Source organism: Mercenaria mercenaria, chromosome 11 (assembly GCF_021730395.1).
Source record: "Mercenaria mercenaria strain notata chromosome 11, MADL_Memer_1, whole genome shotgun sequence".
Lineage (NCBI taxonomy): Eukaryota > Metazoa > Mollusca > Bivalvia > Venerida > Veneridae > Mercenaria > Mercenaria mercenaria.
Genome location: NC_069371.1, coordinates 75,361,926 through 75,382,356, shown reverse-complemented (window position 1 = coordinate 75,382,356; position 20,431 = coordinate 75,361,926). Strand labels below are relative to the sequence as shown.

General features: G+C 34.0%; 2 protein-coding genes across 2 annotated transcripts in view; one reads left to right on the top strand and one right to left on the bottom strand.

Moving 5' to 3' along the window:
- Positions 1 to 6,426, bottom strand: part of LOC123532218 (phosphatidylinositol 5-phosphate 4-kinase type-2 alpha-like) — a 63,201-nt gene extending 56,775 nt beyond the window's left edge. Inside the window, exon 1 of the mRNA XM_053518216.1 lies at positions 6,345 to 6,426. Within this exon, the coding sequence (XP_053374191.1) occupies positions 6,345 to 6,426 (82 nt within the window). The remainder of the gene's footprint in view (positions 1 to 6,344) is intronic.
- An 816-nt stretch (positions 6,427 to 7,242) lies between these two features.
- LOC123531200 (polypeptide N-acetylgalactosaminyltransferase 11-like) lies at positions 7,243 to 19,775 on the top strand (the record flags this gene model as incomplete). The annotated part of the gene is made up of 10 exons (XM_053518215.1): positions 7,243 to 7,456; positions 8,566 to 8,693; positions 9,691 to 9,907; positions 10,561 to 10,706; positions 11,731 to 11,883; positions 12,632 to 12,763; positions 14,471 to 14,548; positions 15,737 to 15,841; positions 18,014 to 18,160; positions 19,002 to 19,775. Coding segments are annotated over 10 exons (1,458 nt in total), but the record flags the coding sequence as incomplete, so codon positions are not given.
- Between the last annotated feature and the right edge of the window lie 656 nt (positions 19,776 to 20,431).

Genomic DNA, 20,431 nt, shown 5'->3' with positions numbered 1-20,431 from the left:
TTAAAATGGGCAAATAATTATAAGAACCAAAGATTACTTTTTTTTAAAAATTTTCGTGTCCCTGTTTTTACTTGAAAAACTTTTGACATAAAGTGTTTTTTTACCATACCCCGTTAAGTGTTGGGATATTTTTTTTTTTACTGCACCAGGGAAATTTCCGTTTTCCTTAGTTAGTTATTTTTTTTTTACCACGACTGGGAAATTTTCCCGCAATCGAAAAGCTATCAAAACGCCATGCCGTAAATTTTTCCCTTCCCAGCACCCCTGCGACCTATCGAAAGTCTAAATTACAACGCCGTTACTTTTGTTTATTGACACGTTTTACAAAAAAACGCGCGTCACACCCTTTATTTTTTTTATTTATCGGGTTCAGATTTTCAACGTAAATTGAGAAGTAATATTTAATTTTAAAATTTTAAAAAACGATTTTAAAAAAGGTATCGCAGAAATGTAGGCAAAAATTTTAAAAAAACGGTCCCAATTTTCATAAAATTTCTTTCAAAATTTTAAAGAGCGCGACCAAAATACTTATTTTTTTCTAAAAGTAAAAAAATGATGCAAAAATAGGGATAAAAATTTAGACTTTTGACCACAAAGTGCAAAAAAAAGAAAGAAAAATTTTTAAAAAAGAAAAAAACGGCGCAAAATTTTAAAAAAAAGAAGTAAAAAAGATTTTGGCAAACAGATTTCCCGTTACGGACCCGTGAACGTAAAAAGAAAAACCCGGGGCGCGGTTTTAAAAAAAACAAAAAAAAACGATGTTGTTTCGTTTTTTTAAAAAAGTTTTTTAAAGAATCTTTTGGGGCATGTAAAAAGTTTTTTTTAAAACGACACTTTTTAATAAGAAATTTTTTCCCAAACCGTTTTTAAAATTTTCCCTTTAGGGGAAATAGGGCACGAGGTAAGATAAACCCCAATTTTATTTTTAAAAACTTAAACCCTTTAGTTTATTAGGGAAAAATTTTCACATTCCCTTTAACAAAAAAAAAAGAAAATTTTTTTTATTGAAATTTTTACAACACTAAATCTACTTCTCAGCTCTTTAAAAGGGAAATTTAGGCGGGTACATCAAACCCGTGAAAGTACAAATTTTTGGGGAAAACATGACTTAAAAGCCCTGAAAACTCGGGGAAACTTAAAACCGCTTTTAAACTCCACTTCTAATTCATGATACCGACAAAACTTTTTGCTCTTTGAGGGGGTGTTTTTGATGATGAAAAAAAAGGGCCCAAAGACTTTGTTTATCCCAAAAGAAAAATTACCGATAATCGTTTGTTTAATTTTTCCCTTTTAACACGGGTGGGTGGGGGATTTTAAACCCCAAGACCGAGAATTGTGGCATAAAATTTTTTGGGGCCTTTTTAAAATAATTAATTTTTTGGAAAGAAACTTTGGGGCAGTGGGAAAAAAAAATTTTTTTATGCTGTCCCCCAAAACCCCTTTTGGGGAAATACGGAATTTTTTCTTTTTTTAACATGTATAAAAATACTGAAAAAAATTGATTTTTTTTTACTGGAGTTCTTCACACAATTCCTGTTTCCCCTTTTCATAAGAAAACTTCATTTCCATACATACTCATAATTACCCTTATTACGGAAAATAAAAGTAAAAGCCTAAAACTTGGGGACTGCATTGGGTAATACAAATAAAACCCAAAAAAAGTAGTTTTATAAAATGTTAAAAAAGACAGTCTGCGCTCTTTCCCAAGGGAAATTTGTATTATAAAAAATAATTATTTTTTTAAATTTTGTTTTGTGCCGAATATTGGGAAAGATCTTTACAGCATGTGGGACAGTCCTTTTTGAATTTTTTTGAAAAATCAATTGGGTTTTCCCGGGCATTTTAATTTAAAGCAGGAAAATTATCCAATTATGCCTCTTTTGAAAGAACTTTTATTTGAAAATAATTATTCATTAATAAAAACGACTGAGCCGGGCCCAACCCCAGGGTTTTGTTGAAGAACGCTTTCCCCAGTGAAAAAACACGAAGTTTAATTTGCTGAAACTGCACTTTGAAAATTGTAAAAATACCAAAAACAACTTTATCCCCTTTAAGATTCCATTTTTAAAAAAACTCAATTTTAAACCTAAAATTTTTGGGGGTCAAAAAACAATAGCACACATTTTTTCATTGCAGTAAAAAAAAACCCAAACCCCTTCAAAAAGCACAGAACCGAAAAAAAAATGAAAACCCGGGGAAAAGGTTTTTTTGTCAAAATACCAAGCTGGGTGTCAGTTAAAATTTCATACGGGGCAAAATAAATAAGAAAAAGCTTGCCCTTTAATTGGCAACAAAAAAGAAAAAAATTTTTCCCATTATATTTAAAAGGGAAAAGAAACTTTTTTTTTTTGGGATTTTTTGCAGGACTGGGACAAAAAAATTGCAAAATTTAGAAAAACCACCCAAAACGCAACCCAACACTTTTCCCTTATCAAAAAACCCGGGAGTCTGCGCCTTTGTTTTGAAAATTCGGGATTTGGCAGAAATTTCCCCAAATGCTAAAAATTCCCCCGAAGTTAAACCCGGTCTATTAAAAGGGAAACATATTCACCAGACGCTTAAAAATAAACCCGAGGGTTTTTGGGGTATGCGCAGAAAAAATTTAGAGTTTTAAAAAAAATTTTTCCCAAAAACAACCAAAATGTGTTTTTCCAAAAACCCAAAGGGAATTAAAAACACTTCAGAATTTCACTATACAAATTTTTCAAACCCGTTTGAAAGGGGAAACCGTTAAAAGTTTCCTTCCAACTGAAACCCTTTTTAATTAGGTGCTTTGGGACATTCGGCCAAGCCTATATATTAAAGACAAGAAAATTAAAAAAAACCCCCGGCAATTATTTTATCCTCAAAAAATGCTAATAAAAATAATAATCAAAAAAATTGTTTAAATTTTTTTTCCCCCATGCAAACAAAAAAAACGAAAGAAAGGGGACAGAAAAGCAATTTGTCTGCAGGAAAAAATACCAAAGAAGACGAAACGTGTCAAATTTTTTACTTGGAAACCCTTTCATAAATTTTTTTTGGGCAAATTTAAAAGTGTTAAATCTAAAAATTAAAGAACTGGGGAAATGATTCTGCAACGTACGAAAGCAACGCTTGATTGCAGCACAGCCACACCAATTTTAAATTTTCGCTTTTGAGAGGGATTCTAAAAACGGGTAAACTTCTTAGTCAACCCCCCCCCAGGATCTTTAAACAATAACCCAGAACAATTGGTTTTGCTAGGACAAGTTTAGGGAAAGGAAAATGAAGATAAAAAACTGAAAGGGACTAAAACTAGTCATTTTTTGCTTGACAATTTGAATTTTTTTAAATACCGGGGTTTTTAGAGCTTTTGTTGGGCACCCTTTTAACAATGATGGCATCCCAAAAAATTTTCGCAAGTAAGCAGGTTTTTTTTTTTAAAAATACTTGGGGTTTCCCGCTTGCAACCTTCTTAAAATATATTTGGCATCATGATCTTTCCTCCTGGGCAAGTCACATCAAATCAGCTTCTGTTGTGTCAAAAATTTGCCCCATTTCAGATTAAGTTTTTCATGTAACATTTCCTCAAAAACTACCGGCCCAAAAGTTTTTATATTCCCATACACATCTTTGGGATCCCTGGGGTGACAACACTTACAAATTTTTGTAACTGGGGGCTTTAAAAAAAAAATTTTTTTTTTAAAAAGGGGGTTGCTATCTTTTGCCAGGTTTTGGGGACTACCCTCCAAGGGTTGGGGGAAACCCCGGTTTTGGGCAGTAATCCTAAAAAGAAAAAGTGGGCCAAAACTGGGCCCAAAAAGAAATTTTTTTTAAATTTTTTTTTTTAAAAAAAACAATTGAGTTTTTTATGTTATAAAAAGGTGAGCTTAAATTTTTACCTTTAAATTTTAAATTACTTTGAAATCATTTGGGGAAGGATAGGGAAAGACAGAACAGTTTCATTAACAAAAATTTTGGTTTTTTTTCACCCAAAAAAAAAATTTTTTTTGTAAATTAAGTAAACACCTTTCAACATTTTCAGATAGATCTCCCCTACGTCACAATAGATTTTGCTTAACAAATTTTTTTGATAGTCTACCATCTAGTTCTTTGTCATGAAAACCTTCTGAACTGAACACAAGTTTTTTTTAAAATTTTTTTGGGTCCCAAGTCTGGTTTTTTTGGGTTTTGTCGGGAAAAATACCAAAATTTGAAAAAACCAATTCAAATTTACTTTAAAGGGGGGTATAACATTTCATCTTTTTTTTTTTGAAAAATTTTTTAAGTAAGCTAGTATTAGGGTCGAAGAGCTTCAAATTGTCAAAAGGGAAAAATTTAAGAGAACATTGGGTATAAAATTTAAAAGGGGCTTTTTTTTCCCATTCATGATACAAATAGGGAAGTGCTACCTTAGAGATTCATTTTTTTTAGATACAGTGAATAATTTTTGGGTTTAAAACCTGTTTTTTTTCAAAGTTTTGGAAAATTTTTTTTTTTTTTTAGTCCTATCAACTCCTGTTTAAATTTTAAGTTTTTTGGGAATAGTTTTTTAGTTGACTTCTAGCTGTTGCATCCAATCGTACAGGAGTGATTTTAAAAAAGTTTTATATTTGTAATTTGGGGAAGGGTTGAAGCCCTTCAATGATCTGATAAGTAGGGAGACTGAGCTTGAACAGGGGTTACCAGACACAAGACCAAACTGTAAGGCAACTTCCTTCCTGAATTAAATTCCCATTATCTGCATTCCCTCCCCCCGGCCTTAAACAAAAAATTTTTTTGGGTTTTTGGGAAAAGCACCCCAAAGTTTTTGTGTGGGTAGGTAGGTTTGGGTTTTTTTTTTTTCATATAAAAAAAAATAGGGGAAAAACCCTTTTTCAACTGACTGGGCCCGGGAAAAAAATTGGGTTGCAGTTTATTTTCACGGGTAGGAAATAAGGGCCCGGATACCACAAACAAAAGTTTTTTAGCCACCTGAGCGGGGACTTTTTCTGAACGCTCTATGTCCTGCGCCCGGGGTCCCGGGCCCCTCTGTCTGTCAACATTTTCTTGTTAGCGATAGAGGGTGATTTTTTCAACTGATCTTCATGAAAATTGGTCAGAATGATTACCTTGATGAAATCTAGGCAGAGTTTGAAAGTGGGTCATCTGGGGTCAAAAACTAGGTCACTAGGTCAAATCAAAGAAAAACCTTGTGTATGCGATAGAGGCTGTATTTTTCAATTAATCTTCATGAATTTTGGTCAGAATGATTATCTTGATGAAATCTAGGCCGAGTTCGAAAATGGGTCATCTAGGATCAAAAACTAGGTCACTAGGTCAAATCAAAGAAAAACCTTGTGTATGCGATAGAGACTGTTTTTTTCAACTGATCTTTATGAAGTTTGGTCAGAATGATTACCTTGATGAAATCTAGGCTGAGTTTAAAAGTGGGTCATCTTGGATAAAAAACAAGGTCACTAGGTCAAATCAAAGAAAAACCTTGTGTATGCGATAGAGGCTGTATTTTTCAATTAATCTTCATGAATTATGGTGAGAATGATTACCTTGATGAAATCTAGGCTGAGTTCGAAAATGGGTCATCTCGGGTCAAAAACTAGGTCACTAGGTCAAATCAAAGAAAAACCTTGTGTATGCGATAGAGGCTGTATTTTTCAATTAATCTTGATGAATTTTGGTCAGAATGATTACCTTGATGAAATTTAGGCTGAGTTCGAAAATGGGTCATCTGGGGTCAAAAACTAGGTCACTAGGTCAAATCAAAGAAAAACCTTGTGTATGCGATAGAGGCTGTATTTTTCCATTAATCTTCATGAATTTTGGTCAGAATGATAACCTTGATGACATCTAGGTCAAGTTCGAATATTGGTTTTCTGGGGGTCAAAAAGTAGGTCACTAGGTCAAATCAAAGGAAAAGCTTGTATATGCGATAGAGGCTGTATTTTTCAGTTGATCTTCCTGAAATTAAGTCCAAAATGATAACCTTAATGAAATCTAGGCCGAGTTTGAAAATGGATCATCTTGGGTCAGAAAGTAGGTCACTAGGTCAAATCAAAGAAAAACCTTGTGTATGCGATAGAGGCTGTATTTTTCAATTGATCTATATGAAATTTGTCAGAATGATAGTCTTGATGAAATCTAGGTCAAGTTCGAATATGGGTCTCGTGCTCTGGGGTCAAAAATTAGGTCACAAGTCGAATCAAAGAAAATGCTTATCTATACTCATGATTTTTGCTCCAATTTTAATGATAATTGGTCAGAATATTTATTTCCATGAAATCACTAGGTCAAACATGTTTACAACACTGTTATGGTGTGTTTCTCAGGTGAGCGACCTAGAGCCATCTTGGCCCTCTTGTTTAATGATAGCCCCACTCTCCTACATTCTTCATCACCAACATTCTTGTCACCTATTTTCCCCATCACCAACATTCCCCATCTACATTCTTCACCTACTTTCCCCATTATCTACATTCCCATTCTTCTACATTGCTCATCACCTAAATCCAGTTTTACCTACACTTACCATTACTGATGGGTATTCTAGCATAAAACTGCTGTTCTTGTCAATTTTTGGGGGTGTTTTAACAGGAGAGAAAACGTGTGTTATTAGAGAGATTCTCATACTCATGTGCTGTTAAAACACCTTTTTATGTATGCTTGTTCCGTGGCACAGAAATGACGTCAACGTGAAAAAACAACTCGGACATTCCCGCGCATTTTATGGAAATTTAATGACGTTGAGGGACAATATATTCATTTATTAGTTTTTACGCGTTTTATGCTAGAATAGCATTAGCGCATGTTCATTTCATGTTATAAAATCTTCAGAATCCTCTCGATATGTTGGTATCCTCGCCCTTCTGGTCTCTGGCACCAGCCAATCCCTCGGGATTCTGCAGGTGTTATAACATGAAAAAACGTGTTATCCCTATATTGTCAAAAATTTCATATCGTGATATATTATGATAGGCCAACACCATATCACGATACATAACATATGTTATCTGGAAAGTGATGTTTCGTAGAAATATACATGTTCCTTTTTCATATCTGCTGTACCAGTGCCATAGGGTGGCATGCTAAATAGGACAAAGTTTAAGAATATTAAATGTACATGAAGAAATTTACAACAAACACATCTGTTGAGCAAACCACTGTATGAGATATATTAATATTCGCTAACATGTGTGGTTGCATATACGAAAAAATGAAACCTGTATGGAGATGTCATATCAATCAAGGGCATGCCACTGTCCTACTCCACTTGTCTGATTATATAATAGATGTAGCAAAAGAAACCGCATATATTTTTGTATTGTTTGTAGATGTCAAGCAGAGAAATATCGGTCTGATCTCCCAAAAGCTAGTATCATTATCTGTTTCTACAATGAAGCCTGGTCGACTTTGATCCGCACAGTTCATTCAGTCCTGAACAGAACTCCAGCACAGTTATTGCATGAGATTGTTCTGGTTGACGATGCCAGTGAACTTGGTAAGTACACTGTCACCATAGCAGCAGATAAGTACAGAATTGCCATATGTGTTAAGTGCAGAAATGCCATGGCATCCGGTAAGTGCAGCTAATAAGTACAGAATTGCCATAGCAACTACAGAAATGCCATGGCTTCTGGTAAGTACATAATTTCCATAGCAGCTAATACATATAGAATGGCCATAGCAACTGGTAAGTACAGTTTCACCATAGCAAGTGGTAAGTACAACCATAGCAACTGGGAAGTACAGCATTGCTTTAGCAACTGATAAGTACAACATGACCATAGCAACTAGTAAGTACAGCATTGCCATAGCAACTGGTAAGTACAGCATTGCTACTGTACAACATGACCATAGCAGCTAGTAAGTACAGCATTGCCATAGCAACTGGTAAGTACAGCATTGCTACTGTACAACATGACCATAGCAACTAGTAAGTACAGCATTGCCATAGCAACTGGTATATCCAGCATTGCTAGTGTACAACATGACCATAGCAACTGGTAAGTACAGCATCACCATAGCAGCTAATAAGTACAGCCATAGCATTGAACGGGTAAATATTATATTACCATTGCAACTAACCGTCCTAGCTGGCGCAGTACCAAGAAGGGCAGATTAAAATGCAGAAATTCTGTTGGATTATTTACCTAAGAAAAAACTAAGTCATTATAGTGACAATATCAATGGCTAGCTGCCTGAAAGTTTTTATTCTAATGAATCCGAAATGTGTGTTTGACAGTACAATTGGGTAAAAACTTGTATTTATATATTAAGTTTTAAAATAACTATTAAATTTCTGTTAGATTCAATACTGATTGAAAAAGAATGCAATAAAAATGAGATAAAAAAATTTGTGGAGATAGATCTACTTGTACTTACGTAGAAACCATGCTACTAAAATTGGATTTACTGTTGTGCAGTTCGAGAAAGAAAGTAAATGTGAGGCCCACTAGATACTTTTCCTTTGATAACATTAACAAAGGCAGCATGAGAATATCCATGATTATTCAGTAGATGTATTAACAATTTTATGCATTTAGTTGGTCACTATTTTAAGGTATTGTCTAAAATCTGATTAAATTCACATTAATATTCATTATTCAGCTCATCTGCAAGCAAAATTGGCGGAGTATTTGTGGTCATTACATCCAAACATAACATTGGTGAGATTACCTGACAGACAGGGACTCATCCGAGCCAGATTGTATGGTGCACATGTGGCAACAGGGGAGGTAAGTTTTTCCTTACCACATTGAACAAGGGAGGTAATAAGTCCCTACTTGCCTCTGTACAGTTAGTTAGCAGTTTTTTCTCCAATAAAAAAAACAAAACTGTATCACATCAATTAATTTGAAACTAAAGACAATAATTATTCATTGCTCTGTTTTTAGTACCGTAGCCACATATAAAATTTGTTTGAAAATTTATCAGAAACTTTGCAGTATATACATGTAATGGAGGATTTCACACATTTCAGTATTATTTACTGTACTTAGATTTAATCAAGTTATAGCATACTGAAGTCTCTGGTTGAAACAGAGGTGGAGACTGTATTTATTAATTACAGTACTTATACTTGCCAATAGCATTATAACAACTAAAATCACAATCAGTTTTGAGTTGGAACTTTGGTACAGAGAAACGTTACTTGTTTGAGCATCGACGGCTCAAATACCAGGGTTTACACAAGCAGTTTATGTGATCTCCAAGTTTTTTTTTCTATAAAGAAGTGACTTTTAAAGAAGATAGTTATTTATCATAATTTATTTGAAATTACTTAATTTTGTATGCTGTTGTGTACATATAGTAAAGGCAATACGATTCTATACGTTAAAGGTGGTATGTATTGTTAAATGTAGTAAATTATAATTTTTATATGTGTTAAAAGTACACTAAAATGCTTGCTTACTGCATAGAACATTTTATCCTGGTCTGCACTATTCGCTATTCAGTCAGTAAATATTCAGTGAACACCCCTTCGAATGATAAATGGTATTGCCCAAATTGAATGATAGACCAGTCCATTTTAGAAATTATGCATGCTAAGGGTAAAATAAAGCACAGTTTCAAAAAAAAACGTTATTTGATTTCATTTTTATTTAACATCATTTTTATCTGCTTTGATTTTATGTTTAAGCATACCAAGAAAGATATCTTTAGCTGTGGAATTTGTTTTAGTACATATAGGTGCTTGAAAAGTATATATCATAACTTACTTTATTGATACAGGTTTTGGTATTCCTTGACAGTCACTGTGAGGTCAATAAACAGTGGCTGGAACCTTTACTTGCTAAAGTTGCAGACAGTCGTAGGACTATAGCCATACCTGTGATTGACATGATAAATTCCGGCACGTTTGAATACAAGGAGTCCTCTCTGGTTAAAGGTGGCTTCAACTGGGGAATGCATTATACATGGGAACATTTACCGCAAGATTACTTTAAAGGTATGTAATAGAAAGAGCATTGAAACTTGAGGGTAAACGATTTGTACGAGGGGGCGTAGCCCCCGAGTATAAATCGTTTACCCGAGAGTTTTAATGTTCTTTCTGTTTTGTATCATAGCCATCCATATATGGTAATTGTGGGCGTTCCACACTGCCATATACAGCAGTTCAGTGAGTACTTAAAATCCTTGCTTTACAAATGTGTAAAGCCCAGGTAAAATAAACCAATGCTAGAGCAGAAAATCAATAAAATACACCTCGCTGTCTGTACTGTTCCAGACACGCTGGCATACTTTCCTATCCAACAGTGCGGTAACTAGCGTGCGGGTATTAAATACCTGCACACTTTTAGTTACCGCACTCTGTACTCAGAGTATACGAATTACCTGCACCAAATTTGTTAAGAAAAAACACTGAGCTATGATACAATTTCATCTTAGACCATGCCTCCTTGATGAAATAGATGAGGAATTTCCAAAATTACTAAACCTCAATTTTTTGTTCCTAAATTCAATGTTTCATTAATTAGACTAAGTGTGGAAATGTCTAAATAGTCATTACCAACTGTTGACATTTGACAGCTTTTGGCCTGTCACTGTGTATATTTGGTTCTTGAACCCTATTCAAATTTCCCCCCTATCAAATTTTTCTAGATGAGAGAAGCTACATTGAGCCAATAGAGACACCAACTATGGCAGGTGGACTGTTTGCTGTAAACAGACAGTATTTCAGAGAGAAAGGAGAATATGACCCTGGTCTGGACACGTGGGGTGGAGAAAATCTAGAAATATCATTTAGGGTAAGGACTTGTATGAAAGATATGTAACTTTTGCTCGATAGTAAGTTATGAAAACAAATTTATACTGGCAATTCTCCATTAGTGCAAACCTTTCAGATATGATAGTTTAATTTATAATATATAATTTTGTACTTAAAAATCTGTTAGCAAATCAAACCTTTGTTGAATGTGGACGTGACCTCTAGTTAGGAATTTGAATACCTAACTAGCAGCCACTAATTCAGTTTAGCTTCTCTTGATGAATAAAACTGTTAGTTGATTTATGTTCTAAGCAAGATACATGTACTATTTACAAATGAGCAAAGGGAGATAATTGGAATTTGAGCAGCTTTTTTAATGTACACTGTCCTAAATAACTGCAAATTATTTAATTTGGTGCATAATTTTTTTTTGGTTTTTGAAAAATTACTATTTTATGGGAACATGAATTGGATTTCAAAATGTTAAGGACAAAATGAACGTAAAATTGACTTATTCGTTTGCATTTAATTTTGTAGATTGATGCTGAGTAGCCCATGAATATTAACCTTAAGCCTGCTGGCGGCAAGTGATTCCGCCTTTGCGACAAGTGCAGACCAAGATCAGCCTGCACATCCGTGCAGTCTGATCATGGCCTGCACTGTTTGCTGTTCAGTCAGTAAATTTTTAGTGAAAACCCCTTCGAATAATAAATGGTACTGCCCAAATTGAATGATGGACTAGTCTATTTTAGAAATTAAGCAGGGTAAGGGTTAATTATTTCACAATGTTACAACACTAAAAGAGTTACCAAGGTACTTTGTTACTCTCTGTCAATTGCGATTGAAAAGTGAAAAAGGATGAGACATAATTGACAAAAAAGAAATAATACCATTTAAATATATCACTACTTTTCTGTAACAGATGTTAAATCCTTGTTGCCAGTTTTATTTGTCTTTGTATTTATGTTACTTACCAGTGTTTGTTGAACATAAAAAATAAATATTTCTTTTACTTTTTATGTCTTTAGTTTATCAGAATGGATTTTTCTTGTATTCATTAACAGTTTTGGCAATGTGGAGGAAGGTTAGAGATCATTCCTTGTTCACGTGTTGGTCATGTTTTCCGACAGAGACGTCCATACGGATCACCCGGGGGTGGAGATAGCATGTTGAGAAATTCCGTTAGAGTAGCTCGTGTTTGGATGGATGACTATATTGTAAGAAACAGACTATATATTTGGTGACACAGTATAGGTTGTTAGAAATAGACAATATAGGGTTAGATAGAAAATGTTGTTAGAAATAGACTATTTTGCATGAGATGGAATATATTGTTGTCGACCTTAGTTGAGAATAAAACATATTTTTGTAGTGGTATAGATCTCTGATTTCAAATCACTTGCTCCTCACCTCTGTGGGTTAGAGCAACATGTAGGCCTAACATGACTAAGCACACAAGCTGGTTTGTAGAAGATTGATGGTTGTATCAAAGTGCCTGTGCCATAAGGGTAGTGGTGGTCTAGTGGTCAAAGTGTCGGCCTCTCAACCCAGGGGTCATGGGTTTGAGCCCCATTTGGGGTCATGACCATGACTGCTTATATGACACCAGTACAGGTTTTTTTAGAAAGCGGACTCGAGAGTGGTTTAGATAAGCTTATAGCTTTCATCACAATCGAGCTAAAATAAATTAGTATAATCTATGGTGCCTGTGTTTGAAATAATGCATCAGGAGTCCTCGTACATTATTAAAAGCTGAAAAGTTGCCATACGACTTGTGCTGTGTCATGCTGATTTAAAACAAAAAATAAGCAAAAAACAAAAAACAACTGTAAGCAATTGGCTTTATTGTAATGAAGAATTTACCACATTGTACAAAAAAGTCTATACCTGTGGAAAGCATGTTAACAGATAAGATATTTTAACAAGCAGAATGAGATAACTAATGTCTGTTTTCCTTTTTTTCAGCAATATTTCTTTCAAGTTCAACCAGCGGCTGCTAGTATAGACTATGGAAACATTACAGCAAGGATTGATTTGAGGAAGAAATTAGAATGTAAACCATTCCAGTGGTATCTTAGAATCATCTATCCGGAACAGGTTATATCTTTTGTAGTTAAACTTCTTTCATATGCATTGTCCTCTGTACTGATTCAAGATCTTGTAAAATGGAATTTTGCATAGCCTTCTTATATGATTTATCATGATTAATTCTATCGTATGTTTCAATCTGCAAGCATGCAGTATTATGCTTTTGTGTTGTGCTATATGATGAGATCTTTGCAAAAACAGAACATATTACATTGCAGGCCACGCCATAATGCACAGCTGAAAAGTTAAAAACTTATAAACATGCATAAAAATCTTATAAACTTGTTGCATAAAGTATGAATTCTCATTGGCCAGCTTGACAAGCTTTGTTTAGCTCAACTGTTTGAATTTTTTCAAATAGTTGAGCTTTTGTTGGCATCACAGTTTTGCATTTAAGCAGGTATCTCAGAAACTACTAAGCCAAATGCATTCAAACTCAAGACAAATCTTTTGCATCATGAGATGACCTCACGGGGCAAGTAACATAACTATGTGACTAAATGCTTTCAAACTCGTCACTAGCCTTTGACATCATGAGTTGATCTCCCTAGACTGGTTTTATAAGTTTGGCTTACATTTTTGTAAGAATGTTTCCTCTTTTTTTAATTCAGTTACTTATGGTATGAATACTATTAGCCAGGTTACATAACTCAGACTTATAGATTACAATCTTAGGCACCCATTTTGATTTAGAAATTTTTTGTAAATCTTTTGTATGTAAGCTAGTTTTATTTGGAAGGGTTTCAAATAGTTGAGCAAACTGTCATTAAACAGCTTCTGTTTAAGAAATAATAAATCTGTTCCTATATTTTATCAGTTAATAAAATATGGGCAGGAGTTTGGATGCGTAATAATTAAATCACGAGTGCGTAGCACGATTGATTTAATTATTCGCATCCAGACGACTGCCCATGTTTTATTAATTGATAAAATTATTGGAACATATTTATTATTTCGATTCTAACAACGCAAATAATTCGCATTTTACAGTACTACATTTTCAGCGTAATACGTCATTCGGGTCATATGCTGTTACAATTTACCCCCTATGGTTAGAAGGTGTTGCATAGCCAATGGAACGTATAGATATTTGTTTCTTTTTTATCAGAATTTTGAGAAGTATTTATAAATTAGTAATCTAACAACTCGCAAACTAATTATGAACAAAATCATCAAATTAGGCGAGTTGGCCCTGTGTTACGAGTTACGAGCTTAACTTTTATATGACGTCACATCAATATGACGTCATACTTTATGTCATACATTTATGACGTCACCGCTGAATCATAATTGAGCTAATTGAATTCGCTCGTAAAGATCAAAACGTGTTTTACGGTTCTAACATAAGTCAGTATGACTTTTTATCATATTTATGTCTTCTGAAATGCTGTTTTCAACCGTTTGGCCCTGAAATAATTCGTATGTAATGGAACTGAAGTTGATTCTCTTATGTCACAATCATAGGGGAGTGAAATGTAACAGCCATCCATATTTTATCGTAGATTCATGTATAGGCGATTTTGCTATATATTTATATAGCAATTGCTGCGGATCGTGTTAGAATAGTGATTCTGCATTCAGCAATATCTTAATACTGAGCTATAAACTATTCAACACCATGCAGTATTTCATTCTTTTGGGGGCGGGGTCATTCTGGCCAATCAGAAACCATTTATTTATAGTCTATATAAATAATTGAGTTATATTACTTTTCAGGTTATACCAGATAAGGATCATGGTAGATCTAGAAATTTACCTCCAAAATATAAGGCAAAATTTAAAAGAGGAGGCCCCGTAAGTATTTAATACTGAATTTAAAGTAGAACTTTATAGACTACATTATCCTGCAAGTATTTAATATAGAATTCAAAGTAGAACTTTAGTTTAGTTTATACTAATTTATTTTAGGTCGATTGTGAAACAAGTTCTACAACTTATATTAATCACTCTCGACACCTTTTTCCTGATGGAGTCCATCGCCACGAGGGTATGAGAGAAGAGGCCAGTTTCCCTTTTAATGCTGAGCGCCAAGCAAGGGAGCTACTGGTACCATTTTTCATATCTTTGGTATGACGCGGCCGGGGATCGAACCCACGACCTCCCACACTCGAAGCGGACACTCTACCACTAAGCTATCGAGGCGGTTATAAAGTAGAACTTTATAGACTGCATTATCCTGCAAGTATTTAATACTGAATTTATAGTAGAACTTTATAGGCTACATTATCCTGCAGGTATTTAATACTGAATTTATAGTAGAACTTTATAAGGTAAATTATCCTGTAAGTGTTGAATACCGAATTTATAGTAGAACTTTATAAGGTACATTATCCTGTCAGTGTTTAATACCGAATTTATAGTAGAACTTTATAAGGTACATTATCCTGTAAGTGTTTAATACCGAATTTATAGTAGAACTTTATAAGGTACATTATCCTGTAAGTGTTTAATACCGAATTTATAGTAGAACTTTATAAGGTACATTATCCTGTAAGTGTTTAATACCGAATTTATAGTAGAACTTTATAAGGTACATTATCCTGTAAGTATTCAATACTGAATTTATTGTAGGATGATGCTGTTCTAAAATAAAGGGTATATTGCGCCATTATAATTGCTTAGGAAAGTGATTTTTCGCATTAAAAGCAAGATTATTATGAAAATATTTTTATTTTGTTTTAATGGTCATGTCCATATAAGAATTAATTTGTTTTTGAGATCCTAATGCCTGTTCCAATCCACTGACCATCATGTGATGTATGTGAGATGCTAAATTTAGAACCTACCTGTATTTTTGGATTGGAATATTCATTGGGGGAGGATTATTTGGGGGTGAAATGAGCAACGTAGCAGACACTTCTTGAATTTAAAAAAATGTTGGTAATACAGAGAAGTTATTGTTGCTGCACATTTTGACTACGTCCTTGGCTCATAAAATGTAATGCATAATTGTATCATTTTTTTCATATTCATTATTAACAGATAAAGAACAAAGAGACAGGGCTGTGTATTGTATCAGAAGATGAAGTCCCTGTGAGAAATTCCTTACTTACTTTAGGCAGCTGTGATATCCAGAAGAAATATCAGGTAAAATATTTGCCTGTTAAATATTTTGTTTGTTTAAAATTTGGTTGTTTTTGTTGAGTAGTGCAAGGTTTGTTATTATGGCAACCCAATAAAACAAACCACTATTTGTTTCATGTACTTTAAAATCATAGATTTCCATGTGGGGGGTGGGAGGGGGGTTAATTTTCATGCATTTCTCCTTGGTTATGTCAATCCAAGATTTTAAATTTCTATTTGTTTTACTTTTTAGCTCGACTATTCCAAGAATAAGTAGAGCTATCCTACTCACCACGGCATCGGCGTCACACCTTGGTTAAGTTTTTCGTACCAGTCCACTTTTTGACAAAGCCTTTTGAGATAAAGCTTTGAAACTTTCAACACTTGTTTACCATCACCATGTCCAGTTTTAGGCAAGAGTAAATAACTCTATCAAGGAATTTGGCTGAATTATGGCCCCTTTTATCTGAGAAATCTTGGTTAAGTTTTTCGTACCAGTTCATATTTTGTGTAAAGTGTTTGACATATGGCTTTGAAACTTTTATCACTTGTTTATTAAAACAGTCTCTATCTGTAGGCAAGAGTACATAACTCTGTCTAGTAATTTTGCTGAATTATGGTCCTTTTTGGACTTTGAAATTGGTACAATTTTCGTACAAGTCAGTGTTTTGTCAAAAGTATTTGACATGTGGCTTTGAAACTTTGAACACTTGTTAATCATCATGATTTATATCTGTAGACAAGAGTACATAACTCTGTCAACTATTTTGGCTGAGTTATGGCCTTTTTTGGACATGGAAATTGGTTCAGTTTTCGTACAAGTCAGTGTTTTGTCAAAAGTATTTGACATGTGGCTTTGAAACTTTAAACACTTATTTATCATCATGATTTCCATCTGTAGGCAAGAGTACATAACTCTGTCAACTATTTTGGCTGAATTATGGCCCTTTTTGGACTTGGAAACCAGTTAAAATTTTCATAACTGTCCATATTTTTCCTAACCTGTTCGTCGTATGGCTTTGAAACTTTGACCACTTGTTAACCATCATATTCTACATATGTAGGTAAGGCTACATAACTAGGACAAGGACTTTAGCTCAGTTATTGCCCTATTTTGACATAGAAATTAGTTAAGTTTTCCATACCATTCCATCTTTTGTCTAAACTGTTTGATATATGGCTTTGAAACTTTGAACACTTGCTTACCATCATGGTCACATATTGCCATATAGTGCAAGACTTAACCAAATCCACAAATACAGGTACATTGTTCGTCTTATCTGTTATTTTTCTTTTGTCTGAAAATCTCTGGTAGTACTTTGACCCCATACTTTCATCAATTCTTCAAATAGTCGAGCGCGCTGTCAACAGACAGCTCTTGTTTGAGATGCATGATTTTAAGACCATGCAAAAATAGCCATTTAAGCCAAAACCATGAAATTAAATTCCTATGAAAGTAAATGATTTTGTAGTATGATAACAAGCTTTCTTGTGATGCTTAGTGTGTAGCCCATCCATAAACTTGAAATGTTTGTGGCATAGGTGCCTGCCAATGCTTGAAATAATGCCGTGAAAGGCACCTTAGATCCTTTTCCAGCATCAAATAGCCTCAAAACTTGTAATATCATCTAGATTGTGTCACTGTGACTCTAAACACAGAAACAAAATTAATGTACTAGTATTTGTGCTAATTAAACTGAAACTGTTTTATTTGATGAAACGCCTATTTTTGCGTAAAACATATTCAGTGGCGTTTTACAAATACATAAAAAAAAATTTACGTCTAAAAATTAATTATCCAATGGCTATCTTTCACTAAAATACTTTATCTCAAGATATTTGCTTCTGATGTATAAAATCCTCAACAAATGTATTTAACTTCACCAAATATATAAATCATGTTTGCATATAAACTACATTCATAATAAAATGGCATGTAGTATCAGTTGAGTGTTAAAAAACTTCCAGTTTTTTAGTGGAAATACACATTTATACTGTGTTTACCTATATGTGTATACAGTGTGTATTATTTTAAACCTAATTCATAGTACTACATGCACATAAACTGGTTAATTTTATGTTTACATAAACTATATGAAGTAATTTTTTATGTTTTTAAATATGATATTTGGATCTAATATACCTTTAATTGAATTAGGTAGTATTACCTTGCATTAACGAGGTGCACTATTTCAGGTATGGAATGAAACGGAGGACAAAGAATTGATGCTGGTGTATAATCTTTGTCTAGATGCTCAAGATGGTATGCGTAAAAATGTGTATGCCAAACTTGGCAAGTGTGATGGTATGAAACGTACACAGGCTTGGGTCTGGTCTATAAAGGTAAGATACACAAGAACTGTGTTACATCTTTTTAAGTTGTTGAGCCGTACCATGAGAAAACCAACATAGTGGGTTTGCGACCAGCATGGATCCAGACCAGCCTGCGCATCCGCGCAGTCTGGTCAGGATCCATGCTGTTCGCTAACAGTTTCTCCAATTCCAATAGGCTTTAAAAGCGAACAGCATGGATCCTGCGCGGATGCGCAGGCTGGTCTGGATCCTTGCTGGTCGCAAACCCACATTGTTGGTTTTCTCATGGCGCGGCTCAGTTTACTTATAGTTATACAGCATTTTATTTATGATTGTGATGCATTTTATGCCCCATTTCGAAGAAGCGGTGGTATATTTCTTAACACCTTTGACTTTGCTCTGTCAGTTTTGAACTGAAACTGAATAATTTGATTAAACGCCTATTTTTATACAATGATAATTATATTCAATGGAGTTGTACATAATAATAATAATTATTATTTTAACAATATTAATAATGACAATAATAATAACAGCCTAATTGTAACAAACAGTCATGACCGCACCACTCCCCTTGAGGTCATTTTACCCCTATTGCTAATACCAGTGCTTAAAGCATCACATGGTATGCCCAGACGAGCTGCTTATAGAGGTTCAAACCCCCCGGTCAGTCATTTCAGTCAGTATGTTTTTCCGTTTATAAGGAGTGAATTGTTTCTGCCTAATAACTGAAGACCCACTTGGCCCAGAACCTTCAAACTTGGTAGCATGATTGTGCTTGTGAAGTGGATGATATAATGATCATTGCAAAAATATTTCCCCATTTCCTTTAAGGTGACATTATGCGCATAATTTCTGTTTTCCATTTCAGAACTATGTATACCAGTTGTATAACCCAACCAGTGGAAAATGCCTGGCACCAGTAAAAGACGGTGATAAATATCATTTAACATTGGAAATTTGCACTTTGAACAATAAATTGTCAGCATTTATGATGGAGGAAAGATAGCATTGAACAATAAAATGTAAGCATTTTGATGGAGGAAGAATACTGAAATATACAATGGCAGTGTTCTGATGGAGGAAAGATAGTGTTGAACAATAAAATGTCAGCATTTATGATGGAGGAAAGATAGCACTGAACAATAAAATGTCGTCATTTTATTTATGGAAAGATTGCATTGAACAGGAAAATGTCAGCATTTATGATGGAGGAAAGATGGCATTTAACAATAAAATGTAACGATTTATGATGGAGGAATATAGGATTGAACAGTAACGTGTTGGCATTTATGATGGAACAATTATATCGAACAATAAAATGTCTACATTTGTGATAAGAGGAAAGATAGCATTGAACAATAAAATGTCAGTATCTATGATGGAGGAAAGATAGCATCAACCAATAAAATATAACCATTTATGATTGAAGAAAAAACATGAAATACATTTTTGATTAGTTATTGAATATTTCATCAATCAATATTACATTTTAAGTGTTACAAAATTTCAGAAGTTTTCTTTGGCATTCTTTTACAAAAGAAGGAGATTACTGACAATAAAATGTTAATGTTTGTTAAATTATTGAATAATTTATAAGTTTTTATCACAAGTATGTCGCTACAAATACACTTAAAAAAATTCCTAATTGGTCAGTTTATATTGTACTACTATTTTGTTAATAATGCAGGTATTTACAAGAAATTTCACATACCGACATTTGAATAGGTACTGCAGCTAATTATTGATTTATTTTTGGCTGACTCACGGCTAGCGTAACCGCATTCGTCGTTTTGACCAATATTGCATATTTTGCATGAGCAGGGCATGTGCACCAATATGCACTTGTCAGTGAAAATTTTTGACATTACTGATGAAAGTCCTACTAGAAAAACACATTATCATTGTGAAATTAACACAAGAGCAACGCGCCCGGGCTGTCGGAATTTTACAACAAATCTCAAAATCAGTCACTTCTTAGAATTGTCCTTGGGTTAAATTTTGCCAAAAGTGTGCGGATGATAGATAACCAACGATTGAAGGTTCTTGTAAACGAAAATAAGGTTAAAAATGGAAATAATCATCAAAGTAACAGCTGCAAACAAATTATATCAAAATTCTTTTTAAATAGCAAAAATAATTACACACCAGGGCTTCGGAAATTTGCCGGTTTGTCGGTTTTGGACCGAATTTTGACTTTTCAGCCCGATTCGTGAAGTGAAAAAACGAAAAAAATCGGTCCCGTAAAAATGGAGAAAAGTATAAATTTCGGTCTGATATCTCAACTCACGATCACCTGCC